This window comes from Lathamus discolor, chromosome 18 (genome assembly GCF_037157495.1).
Source record: "Lathamus discolor isolate bLatDis1 chromosome 18, bLatDis1.hap1, whole genome shotgun sequence".
In the NCBI taxonomy this organism is placed as follows: domain Eukaryota; kingdom Metazoa; phylum Chordata; class Aves; order Psittaciformes; family Psittacidae; genus Lathamus; species Lathamus discolor.
This window is the reverse complement of record NC_088901.1, coordinates 6190981-6211847: the sequence shown is the minus strand read 5'-3', so window position 1 is coordinate 6211847 and position 20867 is coordinate 6190981. Positions and strand designations below refer to the sequence as shown.

At 43.2% G+C, this 20867-nt stretch overlaps 3 protein-coding genes across 9 annotated transcripts; 1 reads left to right on the top strand and 2 right to left on the bottom strand.

Annotated features, from left to right (window-relative positions):
* Positions 1 to 2: 2 nt before the first annotated feature.
* Positions 3 to 3943, top strand: PNRC2 (proline rich nuclear receptor coactivator 2). 2 transcript variants are annotated; one of them, XM_065697755.1, is made up of 4 exons: positions 3 to 169; positions 761 to 844; positions 959 to 1163; positions 1892 to 3943. In XM_065697755.1, the coding sequence occupies exon 4, from the start codon at positions 1910 to 1912 to the stop codon at positions 2330 to 2332; it is 423 nt and encodes a 140-aa protein (XP_065553827.1). In that variant the 5' UTR covers positions 3 to 169; positions 761 to 844; positions 959 to 1163; positions 1892 to 1909; the 3' UTR covers positions 2333 to 3943. The 2 variants fall into 2 exon arrangements, with proteins under 2 accessions (XP_065553827.1, XP_065553826.1); XM_065697754.1 differs by lacking the exon at positions 761 to 844.
* Positions 3944 to 4414: 471 nt separating this feature from the next.
* SRSF10 (serine and arginine rich splicing factor 10) lies at positions 4415 to 14619 on the bottom strand. Of its 6 annotated transcripts, XM_065697732.1 has the most exons (7): positions 14431 to 14618; positions 12526 to 12630; positions 10688 to 10791; positions 9311 to 9473; positions 8965 to 9018; positions 8694 to 8795; positions 4415 to 5659 (listed from the first exon to the last, which is right to left on the bottom strand). In XM_065697732.1, exons 1-7 carry the CDS (start codon positions 14493 to 14495, stop codon positions 5641 to 5643), a joined length of 612 nt encoding a protein of 203 aa, XP_065553804.1. In that variant the 5' UTR covers positions 14496 to 14618; the 3' UTR covers positions 4415 to 5640. The 6 variants fall into 6 exon arrangements, with proteins under 6 accessions (XP_065553804.1, XP_065553802.1, XP_065553806.1 ...); XM_065697730.1 differs by having other exon boundaries at positions 4415 to 8795; positions 8965 to 9015; positions 14431 to 14619; XM_065697734.1 differs by lacking the exon at positions 8694 to 8795 and having other exon boundaries at positions 8965 to 9015; positions 14431 to 14619.
* A 2390-nt stretch (positions 14620 to 17009) lies between these two features.
* On the bottom strand, positions 17010 to 20165 carry LOC136023358 (fatty acid-binding protein, liver). The gene is made up of 4 exons (XM_065697756.1): positions 20038 to 20165; positions 18858 to 19030; positions 18488 to 18577; positions 17010 to 17432 (listed from the first exon to the last, which is right to left on the bottom strand). Exons 1-4 carry the CDS (start codon positions 20102 to 20104, stop codon positions 17382 to 17384), a joined length of 381 nt encoding a protein of 126 aa, XP_065553828.1. The 5' UTR covers positions 20105 to 20165; the 3' UTR covers positions 17010 to 17381.
* Positions 20166 to 20867: the final 702 nt, after the last annotated feature.

The following is a 20867-nucleotide window of genomic DNA, read 5'->3' as shown; positions in this document are numbered from 1 at the left end:
GCAGCGGCCGCCATTTTGTGTAGGAGAGAGAGGGGTAGCGGAGGGTTGGAGTGGAGCGGTCTGGGCTGTGCTTTGCTTTGCTGCGGGGTGCCGGAGGAGCTGCGGGTCCGGTTTCGGCAGTAACGCGAGTGTGTCTGTGTTTGTGTGTGAACGAAACAGACAGAAGTCGGTAAGGGAGGAGCGGTGCGGGCCGGGCCGGGCGCTGTCGCCGCCATGTTGTGCTCGCTGGGCGGCCCCATTGTTGGGGAAGCGGGGCCGGGGGGGACGAGGGCCCGGGGGCCGCAAGGGGTAGGTGAGGGGAGGAGATCTGGAGGCGAAGGGAGATGGGAGCGGTAAGGGCCGCCCCGGTGGGGTAACGACGTTACCGCGGGCCTTGGCTTGAGTCGCAACAAGGCGAAGGGTGCTGGGGAGCCGGGGGTGCTGTGGCTGAAGTGACAGCGGTTGGAGGAGGCGGAACCATCGGGGTGGCTCGAGTTTTGCAAAGGGAAAGCGAGGGCGAGCCCTGGGCTGGGAGAGCCGCTGAGGGAGAGGTGCTGAGGAGGTGAAAAGGCGGCGTCTGGAGAGGGCGCGGTCGGGTCGTGGGGGCAGGCGGGAGGGATCTCGGGGTGGTTCGTGCTCGAGGGTTCACCCCAAAGCGGTTTCCATTGCGTTTGGTTGTTTTCTCCCCCCAAAAAAAAGTTGAGGTTCTTGCTCGTCCATTAAAATTCTTCAGATGTGTACAGGGAGCATGAAGAAAGTGCTTCTCTTTGTGATATGCTAGGTATGATGGTGAGGTTTATATAAGTAGAACAAGATAAATACTGCCATGTGTCTTCAGTTTGAACTGCCTTGTCACCTTTCACAAGTAAGAGACACAGCTGGCTGTGAATTCTCTGAATTATTTGAGCTTTTTGTTTCCCCTTCGGAGTCGAAAGAGTTTTTGTTAACCTGAACTCAAACTTCATTCTCGTTTATGCAGTGGGACTTCTCCCTTGGAGCGTCTGTGCCGAGAATCCGATGTTGGGCTCGGCTCCCTGGCTGAATACAGCGGATCAGCCCATGAACACTTCTGTCCTGAGCCAAAGGAAGGAGTCCAGTAAAAGGCAGCACCTCCGCTTTCAGGCTTGGAAGCAAGAAAGGGGGCAAGGCTTGGAGAGTGGGGAATCGGAGAAGACAACTGAAAGGTAAATGGGGGAGAGGAATGGTGCTGTAGGAGAGTCAGGAGGTGCCAAGTACCCTGTGATAGTATCTAGCTGTCTGCTTGGTAAGATCAGTTGCAAGGTTGCTTTCCATTTGAGGTGGTTTTCAGATCACTTTGGGTTTATCTCAGGAATTCTTGTGTAACTGGAAAGACGGGGAGTGGCTTTATCAGTGTGAACTCTGCCCAGACCTTTGGGTGTAAAGATCTTGGTTAAATGTCCTTGGGATTTAACACCAACACCTTGAATTTGGCACTGTATTTTGCAAGCAGTGCATCTTCCACATCCTTCCAGTAACTCCTTTACCTGAGAACAGAGGTGGAATGTTCAGGAGTTGGACTGCCTGGAGGAGCAGCACTTTGCCAGCCAGGCAGACAAGGCTCTGGTTGCTGGTGGGGGACAGGGATGTGGCTCCTGAGGGATGGATGGTCTGGTGTGTGATGTGCTGGCCAGCCCTCTGCACCAGGAGTGTTAAGCCACTGCAGAGTCAGAAATCTCCCACTTGGAAGGTGACATGGCATTGTAATCCGGTTCTCCCGAGTGTGGCAGCAGCGTTCTTGGGTATCCAGTAATGGAGAAAAAGCCCCACTGCTTCCGACTGATAGAAGTCTTGGTTAGGTTGATTTCAGCCCCCTTATTTAGAATCCAAACATTCTCCAACATACTTAGAAATATCATGCAAACTCCACCGACTTTCTCCTCTGTTCGTGCAGGTGACATTTAAGTTGAAGATGGGTGGTGGAGAAAGATTCAACATTCCAGTTCCCCAATCTAGAAATCCCACCAAGAACCATCAACAACTTAAAAACAGGCAGAAGAACAAAGACCAGAATTCGCAGATGAAGACCTATATGAAGAAAGAAAGAGGGCATGGATGCAACTCCTCAGCTGGTGCATGGCAGGCCATGCAGAAAGGGGGAAAGAACAATGTTCATTTCCCCAAGAATCAGAATTGGAGCCCGGCTTTATCGAATCGCAACCTGTTCTTCACACCTCAACCCAACCAGAACTATGCCGGAGCAAAGTTCAGCGAGCCGCCCTCGCCCAGTGTCCTTCCCAAACCACCCAGCCACTGGGTACCTGTTTCTTTTAAACCTTCAGATAAAGAAATGATGACATTTCAGCTTAAAACATTACTTAAGGTCCAGGCTTGAGATGTAATTCTCACATTTGTAAAGTTATTTAAATTTACAGGATTTAAAAGTTGAGAATTGTTAGTCCTCATTCTAGATGTGCAGGTGTACAGAACCAAATGTTCCTGCTGCATATAGTTAGTCACTTGGACAAAAGGGGTTAAAGTTTACATTCCCCTCATGTTTTACCTCAAGTTTTGTGCTGTGTTCACTGTGAAATAGGAATTTTCTCTATAGTCAATCTAATCAAAGCTGCAGTCACCATTTCTTGTATTTATTGTAAGAGTAAATGGGACTGTCTCCCCCAGTTGGCATTGTGACTACTTTTTGGTATGGTAGAAAACCAGCTTTTGCCTAACTTAATGCAGCATTAAGTGGAAAAAAAATTGCACTGAAAGCTTTAGTCAGGTAATTTGCTGCTTTTCAAACTTGCATAGAACTTGCTAGTGAAGTAAAACCTCTGCCAAGGCACCAGGACAAACACAGACCAAGCTCTTGTTTGCACTGGTGAGCCTTGTTTGGCATTCTGGAATTAGCAAAGAAGTGTTTCAAGCCTGTGACTAAAACCGAGGGGGCTCTGGTGCGTGTTGGTGAAAAGACAAGCAGAACACATCAACATGGAACTGCCTCCCCTGCTGAGCAGAAGAGGAATCTGCACTGGAACCCCAGCAGACCCTGCAGTGCCGGGTGACTGCCTGAAACCTAAACCCTGTTGTGTTCCCACTGCACCGAGGGGTTCCCAAATACCTGTTGGATCAGTTTTTACATCTGAGAACGGTGGAGTAGTTATTTAAATGGGTCTTAAATGTGTGACCCTCTAACAAGGCAGTTGCAGCAGCTCCTGGCAGCATTGACATGTGCCATAGGGAAGACAGAGCCATGTAAATACATGTAAAACTTTGTAGCATATGTAAATTCCTGCTGGGCTTTCCTGCACAGAGTATTTTTAGTACAAAACTGCTGAATGTAAGATGGCCGCGGGGTGTACGTGGCCTGAGGTAAAAGATATTTTGTTTAAAAAAGAAAAAAAAAGAAAAAAAAAAAAATCCAAACCTTGTGGCTGTGCCCTTGCACTCGCCATGCAGTGAAAATGCATGAGCTCCTTTTTAAAGCAAACCAGTGCAGAAAAGGCTTATTTAGATTTTTTTAAAAATAAAAACCAAAACCTGAACCCTTTAAAAGCTGCTGCAGTTGAGGATCCTGGTGTTCTGTGGCACGTGTGTGTGTTAAGGGATAGAAAACACATCCTGTGGGATTGCAAGTTTTCCATTTTTAAACCATACCACTGCTTGTCACCAGTATTTGGTGCTGCCTGTAATACCCAATCCCACTGCAGCAGCAGAACCCAGAGGTGGTTTGTAGTCCTTAATAAAGTGCTTTAACATGGCAGGGAGCATTGTGGATCATGAAACTGATTTCACTGTTCACTCAGAACAGCCTTTGCAAATCTATTGCTCCATGTAAGAGGGAATTGGCAGTTGTAAACTTGTGTTAAACTCTGTGATCTCCACCAGCAGATGAGCTGTGTCCCAGTTACAATCGTGTATATTCGGCCTCAAATTGTCAGTTACTGATCGTGTATGTACAAATTGGAAAGAAATTCAAATAAAGTAATATTTTCACCCCCTAAAAGACTCTTACTTACTTCAAGACTGTACTGGAAAAGCAGGATCACGTATGTTTGGTAGCTCAAGAAGCTCTGTAGAGCTTTGACACTTCAGAATGCAGATGAACATTTCAGTGCCCCCTTTTATATCCTCAACTGTCATACTGTAGGATTATCTTATCTTTGGTGAGGAGCAGCAGCTTGAGGCCCCTGGCAAGTATTTGACACACACAAATGGGCTGGAAATGACAAGGGAAGAGATTTCTTCACCACAGTCCTCTCCTTTGCTCCTCACAGTGCTGGCTGAGCACTGGGTTTGACAATGAACACTGACCTTGCCCCCAAGCCCACATGGAGCCTGCTGGGGCCATCAGCTCTGCTCAGGAAGGCCAGGCACAGAAGCCCAGAGAAGGACCCAGGGCTGGGGCAGCATCCCTGGGTGGTCCATCCCCAACAGCCCTTCGCTGTGTTAATCAAGTCAGAAGCTGCTCTCAAGGTATAGTCAAAACGTGTACATTTTATTCCCAGTTCACAGGGTTGTTTGCACAGATGGAACACAAAACTCAAGAAGAAAGGATGGGTAGGAATAAAAACATCAGCATCTTTTCATCAAACACACTACAGGGTACACAGTCTCCCCTTCCTACTCTTGCCAGTAAGAGCATCTTTAGACACATACTATAGCAATGGACTACAGACTCTTTAAGCAAGTTACAAGATAAATGGAGAAAACCAGCAGTTATTAATGGGTGATTAAGTCCTAAAAATGTGTGAATTCATCCCTTTGCACTTCAAAATGTTACATCCCTGCCAGAACCCCAGTGGCGGTGCTGTAAGGCATCGACCCGACTGCTCTTCTCTGAACATTCTCCAAGCTGTTACCCCAGACAAAACAGCAAGAGAAAAAAGAAGCAGGCGCTCTTACCAAGAGCTCAAACCAACATTTAAATCGAGTTTCCACTTTGAGTAAAGCCGTTATGCTGTACATTGAACATCTTCAAAAGACACAGGAAGGATAACATTGAGCTGTCAGGGACTGCTCTATTGCAGTCCCTAGTTTATAAACACCCAGCTACTCAACCACTACATGGAGGATTTGTAATTAACCACTTGGGCACATGGACTTTAGGTGAAAAAGGAGTTCCAAACGAGCCTTCTATTACTGCCGAAGTAAATCGACAACGCTGCAGATGCTTTGAGCACAGCCATGGCTGTCAGCAGAATTTTTACAGACTACTTCAATTCTACAGTTTTTTTTTTTTGCAGGAATGACAAAAATAAAATAATAAAAAAAAAGTCTGTATAGTTTACCACAGAAAAAAACCCCATGCCCAGAATCCCCACCATTCTTGAGACTCCAAAAGAAAGATGCCTACACACCATCTTTTGTAGCCTGCGTATGTTCTTGCATTCCAGCTGTGCATAACCTGCGGGTAGCTTGCATAAGACAGGCTACTGCTTTCTTAGAGCAGGACTAGACCCCTGTGCCAAGGGAGGAGGTGTTATCTAGCGGGGCTGTGGCTGGACTGGCGCCAATGCGTGAACATTCCCTGCCCTTTGGCCACATCCTGCTAACTCGTCCCCAACTGAAAGGCCCACAGAACAGCTTCTTCACAATTTTTCCATGGGAGCAAGAACTAGGACAACATCTTTATTCATGCACTCTTGAAACATCGTGGGTTTGTGTTCGGCTTTTCTGGCTTGTTCATATACACAAGTCAAGTCAAAGTTTAGTCCTACCTCTGGGAGAGAAAGAAAGAACCATCAGAACTGGCAGATACTGCAATATACTTGCAATGAACTGGATTTGCAAAACAGAAATAATTTAAACTGTGCTATACATCACTGTTGAGGCACACAACATAAGGACATGCTGACAAAACAGTCACGGTACAGTTAGTGTTACTCTGCAGTCTGGAATCAGCAGCTCAGCCTGGACACCGATGCTCTCCTCCCTCTGCCCCACCGGCCCAGCTCTAGCTCCTGGAGTGTTATTTACAGCAATCCCTTGCAGGGTGCTGACAGAACCAGACCCATGCTTGCCCACCACAGCCAGGTGCACCACTTCTATGTGGGATTTTAGTCTTGACAATACTAATGTAAGAGCACTGAAAAAGGGCAGGCTGTTCTGCTGTTACAAGCAGAAAGCTACACGATCATCACAGCTCGACTTAAGGAGCCCAAGAGTGGCTTTATCAATGCAGTTAAGCGCTTTTCAGAGTTGTTTTCCTCAGTGGCCTAAGAACCACCAGTTGCACAAATGCCAGGAGGCAGCCCGAGTTCTAAGCGTCCTCAACAAAGCATTACCACCTTCTAGAGTGGTGCCGGTTTTAATACAGCAGCAAATATAAATCAGTAAGAGATTTGGTTCTATACGAATCCTAACTGCTGGTAGTTCACCACCTGGCTAACAGTATCTGCATTGAAACCACAGGGCAGTCCAGCCAGCAATAATGAAAGTCAATGGAAAAGAAAGTTCAATACATTAGACTGGAACATCTGCTTTCTTAGTTTGGCTAGTACCCCTCCAAAAAAAGTGAAGCCATCTTTGTTCAGACACTAAATGGTAAGTTCCTGACTTTACTGAAATACCATAGTGAGGAATTTACTCCGTAAGGGATGCACAGCTCTGCTCCTAACCATGCTCTGGAGTCAAATTCTAAAGCTACAATAATTCCAGTGGATCAGTATTTCCTTCATTTTTTTATTACAGCATGTTTGCTAAATTTACAGCAAGCAGAAAATAAGCTGGGTCTTTAGTTATTTTGATCAAAACATCGATGTTTTAAAGGTAGTACACAATATCTGTTAAAAAGAACATATAAAAATACCTTTTTAGAAGCCTCTATAAGAAAGGAAATACAAAGTTTAATCCCACAACTTTCCTCTGCTAGAGCTGCACACTACTGCTACAGTTTTAAATAGACTTTTTGCTGTTTTTAAACTATACATCCAGGAAAGTCTACAAAATTAAAGGAACGTGCATATAAATGATTGCATAGCAGAACATGAACATTAACTGCAAACAGTAAAGGAAGAGTTAGAAATACTATCAAATGTACAAAGATTCTAGGATCAGCCCCTACGCACGTTCCGCTGCCGGTATCTCAAAGCCGTCTGCATTTCTGGAAAGGCCCCGCTGAAAACACTAAACCCAAAACTACAACATTTCTCTACAAAGGAACTTGTTGAAACCAACATCTTTATATGCTACTAGGTAGGACAGCAAGGAACACTAGGTGTCTGGTGCTGGCTTTTGAAGGTAAATAGAAAAAACAACGCCAAAAGCCATTTTCATACCAAAGTATCTTGCCTTCTAGAGAAATACTGGTAAGATTACACAGGGGTTTTGTTATTTTTTCACATTCAATTTACTAAATATACTGTATTAGTGATAAACTAAATAGCTAGAGATGCAGCTTGTGTTCATATCCAACTGCAAACATTTGTTCTTCAGGAAAAGGAAATCTTGGAACCAAACCACTATCTGTTCTGAGGAAGAAGTGACCCAGACTCGCTTGACCAAGTACTTTTTGATGCGTACAAGCCAGCCTGTGTTACTCAGGAAGAGGTGGCTATGGATTATAGCTAGGAATACACCAACTAACCACAGGAGTCATTGGCAGAAAAGTTTAGTTCTTATATACTGTACACACACAACTTGAAACAATCTACTGGTATCTAACAGCAGGAAAACTAAGCAATTTCATGGTTAACTGCTCACTAAAATTTAGGATACAAAAACTGCATAAAATGTACACACAACCTAATATTTAGTTGCTCTGCTGTTTGCTGAAATCTCAATTGAATTTTCCAATGCAAGGTGGTTTTTCCCCCCCCCCTCACACATTTAGTACTAGCTGCCAGGCCAAAGCAGCGATGCCTCTATCCTGACAAGTCACGGCACTGCACAAACTCTGAATGAGCTTCCAAGACCCACTCTCTCCCCACATAGTCCACGCAATGTTAGTACCATCTCCCCAGACAGCAGGGTTAAGGAGGAATCTCAAACCGCTCCATTCACTGACCCGCTCAAGCCAGTGGGCATGGAGAACACAGAAACCTGCCTCTGAGCAATGGAAACATGAACCTGCCAGTCTGCGTGTCACAGCGGTCAGTGTTGTGCTACAGCTGTCCAGTTTTCCGTGTTATCACAAGGTTTAGCATTAAGGAACAAGTTAAACAGTTAGTTTAACTGTTCAGCACAAACTGGTACCAAATTTCTCTATGGGTATGACATTTTTAATAGGACAATGTTGCAAGTTACGATCAATCAAGTCATCACCAATATCTAAGCATTAAAAATGCAAATCTTTACAAAAATATACATAGAGACACCACAACCAAATCAGTAGCTGCCCGTGACATTTAACCAAGTGGACACTCTCTCTCCCTCTCTCTTTCTCGCTCTCTCAGTGGCTTCTCAACATTGTCTTAATTTTAACCATTTTCGGCTACAGGGAAAACTGACAAAGAAAATACTCTTTAGCACTGTTGCAACATCATATTCCTGATAATTTAAGTAAACTGAACTGTGTGTAAATGAATCTTACATGCCTAAACCCAACATGGATACACTGTTAGTGGCCACTGGACTTGGGACTAGTCCATGACCTTGATCTGGATTTTGACCTAGATCTAGAATGTGATCTTGACTGTGATTTGGATCTAGCGGGTTCTTTTTTTCTCGATTCCTTTTCATATCTTGAGCTGGACTTATAATGTGTTTTAGGATCTGTTTTAGAAGTGCCTCTAGATTTGGTGTGAGATGCAGACCTAGACCGTGATTTAGCCTTCATTTCTTTCTTGGGCTGTGACTTGGATCGTGATCTTGAATTGGACTTAGATCTTGAAAAAGATCGATTGCGGTGTTTGAACCTATCAGAATAAAGGGGAGAGAGGAGATTTGAATGTAAAAACACTATTCTTAGACATCTAGTACATTAAAAATTGTTTACCATTTTGCAGGAGAAACTTTTTTTAACCCTATAGTTAAAGGAATACAGTGATCTAGTTTTCAATTTAAAGGATGTAAAAAGTACTTTACCTATCATTGTCCGAATGGCTTCTGCTACGACGAGGTCTTCCAGTAGGTCTACTGCTAAAAAGGTACATCAGAAAAAGTAAATGCTGACAAATACCTATGTATAGGTACAAATGCTTAATAAATTCTATCTCAAGCTGTGCATTTGCTTTTACTTATTCTGCACTGAAGCACAGAATCATTCCATTCAGTATTTCTGATTTATGTAGCATGCAAAGTATGCAACTCCCACAAGTTACTCCCACAACAGAAAACGATTATTCAAGACTTTAACAATTAACTAGGCAACGTGGTGTCTCTCTCCCAGCAGACTGCTTTGCAGCTGAAGCTGAACACACACTACACTTACTTTCTGGGACTATAGGATCTTCTATAGCTGTAATCAAAAGAACGACTTCTAGACCGTCTCCTTTCGTAACTCCGACTTCTAGATCGCCTGTATCTGTCATAGTCATCGTAACGAGAAGAGCTGTACAGGTTTCTTCCTTCCTTGGCTTTCATTTGATTTGGTGCTGTAAAATATACCAACATTTAGCATTTTAAGTTCAAAAGTTCCGTTTAGTGACATTACTAATCCATATATTGGGTATTTAGACTGCTGTACAGCACTTGCCTTTAGCTGCTTTTAAACACCAGACAAATATTAATGCAGCTGTGTGGGCATTACAGATCTAGGGGGGAAGAAACCCCAACCAAACCAAACCCCCAAAACCAGTAAGAAAGGACTAATGCTCCATTACTGAAATTCTCATTCAAACCAGAAGACCATGCTCAAGGTGTTTTAAACACATCATGCTCTAGATAGTGAGCACTATCTACAATGAACACTATCTACAGACAGTGAACACTGTCTGTACTCAATGGCTGCAATTTTTACTTTTTAGAGTGCGTCAGTTTACAATGCTAAGGTAAATATGTTAATTTTTGTTCAAAACCTGATAAAAAATCCTGATGTTTATGCACAGGACAGAGACTCGTCCTTCAGAGTGTGTAAACCCCATTGATTTCAATACAAATTAACTGTGTGCATTTGAAGGAAATCTGGACAGTTGGGATGTTCTTTGACAGCTTGAACTGAAAGACCTTTAAGATGCTTTTATTACCAGGCTACACTAAGTATTATTGTCCTAGTTTAGATCAACAGGTATATGTTCAGTTTACCAACAGCATTGGGTGTTTTTTTTACAGCCTATCTGTATTTATCTCTATATTAAGAATATGTATAAGAATAACAAATTTAAAAGACAATCTCTCTTTAGAATAATCTGTTCAGAAAATACAAATTCTGTTCCATGTTGAATTGAGATACCTTGACATTTAAATGAAATGAAGCTATTGCCTCAGCCCTGGAAATCAGACTGCACTGGGAAGTGTCAACGCAGCATCACTAACATGCTTCAACACAATATAAACATCACAACACCCTCAAACTGGGCTGCTGCTAATTTTGACAGTACCCAGCAGTCAGACTTCCCTGCAGGAACACACAGGGCTCCACAAAAAGCGCTTCAGGATGAGCAGCTCTCAGATTGTGTTCAGTGACCGCTGTATTTAATTATCTGGTTTTAATTAAAATGAGTCATGAATAGTTACTGGATAAAATGCAAAACATCCACATCCTATTCATACACAAGCAAGAACATACCACAACAATTAGTAACACATGTAATGGTGCCTGGCACTAAACTTTAAGGCTAAAATGCTGAAATACATGCAAGGCACTTACTCTTCCGATCGCCTTGTGCAAACTGGATTTCTATTTGCCGACCACAAATCCACTTTCGATCCAAATTATGGAGAGCATCTTCAGCATCACGGACATCTTCAAATGTGGCGAGTGTTAAGGTACTTGGGAATTTGAGCAGTTTACAGATTTGGTATTTAAAATAAAATACAAAAATCGGTTATTTTCTAATTTTACAGAGGGTTTTGTTTGTTTGTTTTAAAGTTCTTTTGGTCATACTACAGTACACACGAGGAATTAGTTTTATTTACTAACCACCAGCTATCTGAGAACTCCTTTAATAAAATTAAAGTCTTATAATATGACCATGAACTTATCCACCAGCAAGCAGTTGCTATGGGATACTCTAATGTTTTTCTTCTCCCACTTGTACTTATGCAAGGAAAAAAAAACCCTGGCATCCTTTTCAAAACACACTGTTAACGGTCATTTAGTTCTCTCCACTACATTGACTTTAATAAAATTAAACCCTAGTTCTTAAATTACATTAGGCAACCAATAGTAGCAATTAACACATGCCTATTAGTTTTAGGACTGGGATAAAGCTTTCCCTTTTTTTCCCCAGCTAACTTCAGCTTGAATTATGTAGCACCACGGACACATATGCAGACCTCCTGCAGTCTGGGACACATGAAACCCTGCACTGTTGGTCAGGTCAGGCAGTCAGCAACAGACATTACCAATTTTAATTCATGGGTCTGACCACTACAGTAACTAACACACCTTCTTCTAGCTAGGTGACCTGAAAGAACAAATTGCCTTTCTCCTCGTAGCAACTCAGTTCACCATCAGCACCATCTACGCAGAACATGAATGCTCATGCTGTTGGCATGTATCTTGATAAACCAGGAGGAATGCACTTTCATTCAAGACCACAGTTACAGCAGCACTCACAAGAGAAATATTACAGGTTTTGTCAATGGACTAAACCAGAATTATTCATCAAATTACTGCTTACGTGACAAACAGAAGAACAACTGTTACTCTGTAGGATACATCAGGTATGACTCCTTTAATCTTGGCCACCATTCAACTTCATCTTGACCTTTAACTCTTTAAGTGCTTGTCAGAAGGACTTGTCATGAGATGCTTGGCCAAAAATGACAGAAGGCTTTATCTTTTACTTTGAAAAACAACCTTTTCCCCCTTTTGTGGATAAAGCGAAGCTTTGTCTCCCATTATGGCTTGTCCTTCTTCCAGCTTTTCTTTACTTTTTCTTTTCCCAAACTCTCCCTTCTCTTCAAGCCTGATCCTTAAGAGGTCTTTGGCTTGTCTACTTGCCTTAATTGTTGAACTCTACTCTAACGGTTCTTTCATGCTTTCTCTTTGGGGTCGCCATTACTGTACAGCTTTACATTCTGAGGCAACAACAGAGGACAGTAAATTAGGGGACAATATTAAAGAAAGAAGTTCACCTCATTTTTTATACAATCTGATTTTGATCAAGTGATTCCAGTTCCCATTTGTTAAATTAACAACGAATACCAGCCACAGTTGCTAAGCACAAGTTTACTTAACACCAGTGATAATAAAAATGTACTAAACAATTTTGAGTCAGTGATAAATTTTCATTTAAATCATATAGTATTAATTTCAGTGACATAAGCAAGCTTTTATATTACTGGACTTAAGCTTTGCAAAAAGGCAAAGAGTAACTGAGAGAAGTTAATCTTCAAAAATAACAAAACACCACAACATAAGTAAGACACTTATTAGATACAACACAAAAGTAAACTGCTTTTTCATTTGTTACCTCTTACACAAACTTGAATTTCAAACTCCAACACCCCTCACTACTCAGCCATCTGAAGAAAGGATATTGAACATAAGCAAATCCTCTGGGACGACGAGTGTAGAAGTCAAGTGGAACGTACACATCAACTATAGGCCCATAACGACCAAATTCACGGCGCAAGTCTTCAGACCTAGAACATCACAAATATTTTATGTTTTTTCCCCCCTCTATTTAAGGTGTTAAAAAATATCCAAATTTAAAAATAGCAAACCATTCTGGGAGGAAAGTGTTTGAGCAGCTCAGTTACACACCAGGCTTTCCTGAACCACTCAGGACTTGGGATGCTGAGGATACACCTCAGCATTTTGAAACCACTTCAGTACAACTAACTGAAGCATAAACTCAGTGACACACACTAGTTGGTTCAATGCAGGATGGATTAGGAAAGGATGGCAAAAATTGAAAAGCAGGGCCCAAGAATTATTGTTATTCAAGCACCTCATGTAACTCTTGAGAATGATTTTAGAACATGCAAACACCAACTGCAAGATCCTCATAAACAGTATGATAATAAACCAGTCACACAAACTCATTTCCATAGGATAATCAATACTTAAACCCACATCAAATAGAACAAAACTTGAGTAAGCAACTACTCATGCCCTTAGGATAGCTTTTCCAAATAACCCAGCACAAAACTGTTCAGCAGATCTGCAACTACTCTGGGAACAAGTTCCATCTCCTCAGAGAGGTTCCTAAATCACATCAGCTCCTTTAGATGGATTTTTATGTCATTTGATGACAATAACCTGTATGAGAAAGACTGATATAATACAGTATTTATGTGGTATGAAAGAGTGACTACTATCATTTCACTTTCTCATCATCTACGCAAGAATCTACAGCACATATAGTCAATGATGGCAGAAGGGAACTACAACCAACACTGAGATCGCACAATGAAACCATCTCCAAGCATATACCACCTAAGCAGAAGCTTATGGGGAAAGCCCTAATGGGACCTTCTATTACAAGCTTCTAATTTTAAGAAGCCTGGAAGCAAGTTTTCCTTGACTGTTCTGACAGTGAAATAAATACTGAAAAGAAGAAAGAAAAATCACACACACAAAAAACGGAAGCTGTTTACACTTTTTATCACAATAATGTTCTCGATTCATCCCATTCCATCGTGCCCATGCTACCGTTATTTGCTGGACAACTTCAGTGCGAGCTGCACGGGCAGAAAGTTTAGAAACTCCCATTTGTGTTTTACACTGCTCGACCTCACAGGGACTCCCAGACAAGTTCTACAGCGATTATCAACCTGAGAGTGCTCCAGCTCACACGTGCGTTTGATATTAATGCGCTCTATAAACGCTTCATAGCTGACAACAGACACAAAAGGGGCACGATAAACTGCCAAAGAGAAGTAACAGGAACCAGCAGTTTACGAAAAATAAGCAATAAATAAAAGCCTACACAAAGCACTTTTGATTTAATTCCCTACGAAGAGTCACTGCACTGAGCTGCTGCATATATTTACCCGTATGGACTCTTCCTACAATGCAGTTGTGTCCCCCCCCCGCTCCTCAGCGCCGTACGGCACAATTAACGCAGTAACGTTCCGCCTGCACTGGCGGCGAGCCCCGCACTAACGGGACCGGCTGCGCCGTGAATCCCGGGCACAGCCCGGGCAAAGGCGCCGCGCTCTCCCCTTCCGCCCCAACCGCCGAAGCCGCGCTGCCCCCGGCCCAGCTTTGTTCTCCCTGGACGCTGCTCCGGAACCGGCCCTCGTGGGGGAGGCTCAGCCGGAGCAGCACCGCGGGGAGGGAGGCGGCGGGGAACGGGAGGCTGGAGAGCGGCCTCGCAGCGGCGGCGGGCGGGGGCCTCACGCTCCCCGCGCCCCTCCGGCGGCGCCCGCCCGCGCGGCCTAGCGAGCCCGCCAAAGCCTGCGCTGCCCCCGCGCGTCGCTGGCGCCGCCCGCGCTCACCGGGTGTCGTCGGCCACGTTCCGCACGAAGAGCGAGGTGTTGGGGGGCCGCAGGTAGCGGGACATGGCTGCGGGAGCGCGGCGGGGCACGGCGGGGCGCGGCGGGGCCCAGGCGCTGCGGAGCCGAGCGCGGAGCCGAGCCTGCCTCCTGCGCGCAGCGCCGCCTCTCGCGAGACTTCCCGCGGGGCTTCCGGCGGGAGGGAAGAGAGCTAGAAGGCCGAGAGGCGCCAAAAACACGGCCCTACCCTAGCTGCGCATGCGCAGAGCGCGCCCGCCAGCTGTCACTCACACCCCCCCCGCCCCGGGGCGGGAGCGTCCCCTCCGCCCACTCGCGCAGCTCGCGCATGCGCACTTCCCCGCCCCGCCGGCTCCTCGTTTTTCCCGCCGAAAGAGGGAGGGGTGCGCGGGCAAAATGGCGGCGGGGGGGGTGTGTGTGGTGTGAGGGCGGCGGGGTCCCGGTGCGGGGCCTCCCCCTGTGGCTGGAGGCGTCGCTCTGCAGCCCCGCCGCGGGCCGCGTTTTGTGCTGCTGGGTCCGTCACCGTGCACTTGCAGAGCAGGGTTTTCGCTAAGCCGTTGGTGCGGTGAGAGCAATGAAGTAGGTGCGTAGAGAGATTGTTTCTTAGCACCTCGGTATGTGATTGCTGTAGGTGTTAAGTGGTAGGTGGACACTTACAGGTCGGTGTGATGGAGCGTTCAGTAACGCAGGGTGTCTCCACCGTTGCTGGTGTGAGGAGTATTCCCCAAACTGCAGAGCAGAGAGAAAAGGCTTCGGAGGTAATGCAGTTGCGGTGTGTTTGTCACCAGTGTACTTCAGCTTTACTGTGTGTAATGACTGAACGTGAGGGAAGACTCCGGTGGGTGGACACTGCTGCTTGCATCTTGGCAGTTTCACCCTGAGAACTGCTTGATAGTCCCATAGGGAGTGAATGCCAGGTGGAGTTTGATCCCTGACACATTAATGCCAACTATTTCTGCTGCTTTTTGTAGAAAAAGAAGAAAATGCTGGTGCTTGTATGCTCAGTGCTCTCTGCTCAGGGATACAGAAGAGAGATGGGGGTCTCAGTGCATTCTGCATTTAGTGTTTAAGGTTACTCTGCTCAAAGTATGCTGGCAGAATGCTGAGTCGGCTGCCGTGTGTGATACGTGCACAGATCTGCTTCCACGAGTCATCAAAAGAATGTGAAGAATCAAGCCAAGGAAGCACATGGGAGACTGGAGTTCTGGTGGGGATGGGTGACACAAAGCAGAAAGAATTTGTTCTGTAGGGACATTCTGAGAAACAATGGAACCACCAGGGAGTGGAGTTTGGTGATGGGGAGAAATGCTTCCCACCAGGATGCCCTTTCAAAGCTTTTCAAATTGGAAGCAAGGAGTTTTCAGCAGCATCCAAATAACATTATAAATACTCCCATGAGGTCCTTTGCAGAAAATTTCCTTGGTTTTGTGAAAGAGTGGATCCATTTCTATTGTCCAGACTCAGACGAGATTGTCATCCAGAAATGATGTATGACTTTGGGCAGAGGAGCAAGGGTCCCAATCTGATCAAAATCCTTTAAGGAGCTGCAATGAATATTTCACCTAAATGTGGGATGTCCCATGACAGTATATTGCCACTGGATTGAGAAGATTGGCACGCTTCTTGGAAATGCTAAATCACCACAATGAGAAGTGAGGGAGGTAAAGTATGCTTTCAAGAACTTGTAGTGCTTTCAAATTAAAATGGTTTAGCATCAGTTTAAGATCTGTATAGGTTTGTGTGGTTTTAGTATGCATTATTTGCAATCTAAAACCGTGTTTGTATGCCCATTGTGTACTGAGGTTGAACATTGATAAGGGATTGAACAGGGAGGAAGTGAGTTTGCAAGGCAGATTAGGCTATATCTGGGAATATCTGAGTAGCTATTGAACCAAACCAAGACTTCTGTGTTTCTTTTAAAAGCAGATACGTTTTGCTTCAACATCATTCCTGTTTTATTCCCGTTATAATGCATCAAAGCAAATACCTGTAACAGTCTTCACTAGTGTGGCGTTCAGGGTAATGCATTGTCTCTGTATTGGTATAGAAATAAACCTGAGCATCTCGTACTTTGTAGCCTACGCTTACGAATTTAGGATTTGATAATTGAAGACCTGCAGTGTTCTCTGGGTTTGCTGTTGGACAACAGTGCTCTGTTTTGTTGTGTTTCAGTGTGTAGTTAGCAGCAGTTACCAAGCAACTGCCAAACAGAGGTGTTTCAAGCTCTTATATGGCTTTCTGTAGTACCAATGCTTTAAAGCAGCCTTCTCCTGAGTTTTACCAGTGGCTTGGCTTCTGTTCTGTTGGTCTTGTTATGTGTAACTCCCTTGAATTTAATTTATTCTGCAAATTGGAAGAGTGTTTAATTCCCTTTGCTCTTGTAGTGCCCCATTTTTGTTTAATTGTACTCTTGTATACTTCAGTTTGAGAGCAGTCGTTCCTATTATTGCTTTTATGACTGTTAAATACTGCATAGCTTTTAAAATAATACTGTTTCTATTTCTGTTGCAGATCAGCTAAACCAAGGTCTGATTGTTCTTTGCTGTCTAGATACAGAGAAAGGGTTTTAGTAGAAGATGAAACTTTATTAGACAAAGGAACTAAAGCTAAGTATGTTAATTGAGCATGTAAAAAAATCAAGAAGCATTTCTGTTAGCTTTTGTCCACTTCCAAGGATCATTCTGATAAATCACAATGTTCCGGTTAATGTCCAGGTTTGGTTGTCTGGGAGGCAGATTTCGGTCACTTGCAGTGCAGAAGTGTACTCAGGGGGAAAATACAGTCTTACAATTATGGGAATTATGGGAATTGGGGTGTGGGTGAAAGGAGAGTAGAAGTCACAGTTATTTTCTGTTCTATTTTGTCGCATAATGATCACACCTTTTGGAAATGGCACTTTAGGTATGTAAAGATGTCACAAAGAAGGTGATCTGGCTTTAAACCTTCTTGCTTCTTCTGACAAGCGTTACTCCACCATAAGTCATAGTCTGTAGAAGACAAATATGCATAACTTGGTTTTAATTTAGACTTTAGGAAGTCTGTTTTTAGCTAAGCAGTTGGAAGTTTCTGTAATTTATGTTTAAATCCATCTTATTCCACAAGCAAATACATTTACAGCACCTGCCTATAAATATGTGTATAACATTCATACCAAGAAAAGTATTTTTACAAAACCAGCTCTGGAGACTGAAAACCTAAATACAAATGTCACCATCAACTACATTTTTTCACTCTGTTTTAAGGGGTATCATAGATGATGCTTCCTGTAAGAGAAATCATTGTCCCAAATAGCAAATGGTTCTTTTGTCTGGTTTTGTGCTTCCTTAATGTTAGAAAAGTAGTTGGAGATACTCAAAATGATCTTGGAGTATTGTATTTCCAAAACATAGGACTTTAGTGCACTTGGCCGTAGTAGTTCTTGTAGCAGTCTTTACCCAAGTGGGTGCTTCTTAGATGCCAAATGAGCTTAACTATAGAGAAGAGCTCTTTGTTGTTACCGAACAGTTTAGAACTAACCAAAGAACTTTGAAGAGTTATAGGTGGAATGAGTGTATGGTACATTTTCAGGTTTGACTCAGCCTTTACTTTCTTTTCAGCAGGAATGCTGTAGATAAAGGTAATGCTGCTGTAGTAGTTGAGAGGAATTTATGAGGAGTCTTTCTGCTCCATGCTCAAGCAGCTACAGCCCTTCGCACTAGAATTGGCCCCAGGGTAGTGATTAATAAAAAGATTTGTTGCGCACTTTCCATTAAATATATGAGCAGTGTTGAAAGAGGAGTCAGTTAAGGCAGTTGGTTTTAATAAGAAACAGGAATAATAAAGGTACTACTAATATTTTCCACTAACTGTGGTTAGTCTGAAATACTCCATCTGAATTCTGTATCTGCAGATTTAAGCACCTGTGAGGAATTCTGCAAGTAATGTGGTAGTTCTGGAGCCAGGATTTGTTTAAGGTATTGAGCTTACACTAAAAAAAACAATCAGAACAGAACACTTTCCTTCGAGGTTTTTTTTTAACACACCATTATTTTCTAACACGTACCTCCACCATTTCACCTCCTTTAATTTCTTGCTCATGATGGAATTTGTCTGATTTGCACACGAGCTTCCCGTTTACCATGTTCACAGTGCACTGTTGAAGCAGATTTAAAAATTGTAAAACGTTTAGAGTTTGGAGCTTGATTAGAATAAGCAGATGACTATAGGAAATAAATTATGTCAGTGTTTCATAATAAGATCTGTGAAGTTCAGCTGCAGACCACAGCATTTGAAAAGGAGTTTTAGAAGAAACACTTCTGTTGAAATAATAGAACTGTGCACTAACAGAAATGGTACAAGCAAGTCTCACTCAGACACAGAAACTGAAGTATAAGGATGAACGAATTCATGTAGCCATTCCTGAAATGCAGTACCTTTAGTTTTCTGCCATCCATGGTAGTAATATCAGCCTCTTTTCCAAGTGTAAATGAGTTAGTTACAGATTGCTTTGGTGTCTTTGATGTCACAACAAAATCCTCTCCTTTTTGTTGTATTTCAACAACAGGTTTAACGTCTCTGGCGAGTTTGATAAGGTCATCTGGCAGTGCTGTAAAAAAGGCAAAAAAAGGACTTTTTCTGTTATGAAGAAGTGTGTTGATGTGAAAGAGCAAATTCGTTTTTCCAAAGAGAAAAGAAACAGGAAGTGATGTCCAGGTGAAAAGGCAAATCCTGGTTTGAGTGCCTCACTTCTCTGTGGGCATGTTCCATTCCGTCCAGCCCGTGTACATCAGATTTGCTACTCTTGCGTCAGAATGTGCAGTGTTTCATTCAGTAGTGGTTTGCCATGTGATGGTGTTTCTCCCTGACAAAAACCATGTGTGTATTACTTTGTTTCCCTCACCTCTTCCCAGGAGGGTTGGAAGTGCTAGTGTCTGGCTAGTTGGAGCTGCAGCTGTGCATGTAGCCTCAGACTATTGTATTGGAGTGTCTCTGGCATGTTGTGAGAGTGTCACCCTTAGCAACAGAGGGACTGCTTCACGTGTACTGTTGGAGTAGGCTTGTCAACTGTAACTGCATCTTATTCTACTGAGTAGCTCTTACATACTCTTAAAACCCCTTAAACTCTTGATACTCTTAAAAACAAATAAAATGTGTTTTCTCAAGATTGGCAAGAGGATAAGTGCATTTTTATTAATGTAGGCACCTACTAAATCATAACCACCAAGTCTGTTCCTTACACATTGCTAAGCACCAGTCACATACATTGATCACTCATGCATCTACACGTCATTGACAGTTTGTTTCTAGTTAAATGTATTTCTAAAGTTATGTGTTAATCAAAACAAATTGATTTTTGTTATGCCTCTTCTTTCATGAGGGACTCATGTAATGTTGAGAAAGGGATTTGGGGGTAATCTGTAACCTTTCTACACCGATTTGTATGATATTCAGTTTCTTTTCATTTACAGATTAAGCCTGACAGCCTCACCTGGCAGGGAGTAGTTTGTCATCCAAACAAAAGAAAGAAAACATAGAAATACAGTGATGGAAGATGCCATGCAAAGTGTGTGCTGCAGTCCGAGGAAGGGATTTCAGAAGTAACCAGACACTTACCAAGAGCTTTCAGAAACTCTTCGTAGTTTTCTTGAGCATAGACCTGCCAGGTTCCATTGAATGCCATTATGGATGTATGACACAGCTTGGGGTGGTGGTGCTGGCAGGAAAGTGAGGGCTCTCCCTGGTCATCCAGATGCTATTTATGGAAAGGGATCACAAGCCCAAATTGTGAGATGACTGGTGAATTATTAACCATGGAGGAACAATTATTAATCATTTATTTGTTCCTAATGATCATAACCTCTCGTTCATGACCAGCTGGCTAGGGATGGTTTGTTTATTGTGGGTTACTGAACCCGGGTATTCATAATTGTTGTAAAGTGTTGCATAGATTAATTTGTTTTCGTTCTGTTCACAACTTCAATGGTTAATACATTTTCTGTGGTGTGGATAAAATTCCTCAGATAAAATGGCATCATTTGCAAGGGGTGTAAGGTAATTACTGTCTTACAGCAGGAACTTCCTAATTATCTCAGTGTTTTCTGCTATGGGCACTTGAAACTTAAATGGTGGGAGTAAAATCCACAGCTATTCCTTTCAGAATTGTGAGCCTGCAATTCCATGAGGATCAGGAAAGTGGTGTTGGAGTGGGACAGTCAGTTACGACTTTAGCCAGCAGGTGTCAGTGATGGACATCTAAAGCTGATTTAATTCAGTTTATTATTACTTCTTCTAATAATCACAGCATGAATAGAGGATTAAAGGTAAAAAAAAAAACATGGACCATTGCTTGGAGGCTGAGCTGAGAGAAGTAAATAGCATGTATTATTTCTCTTCTCACCAATTGCACCACAAATTCCTCACTCACTGTAGCTGTTGAGTGATAT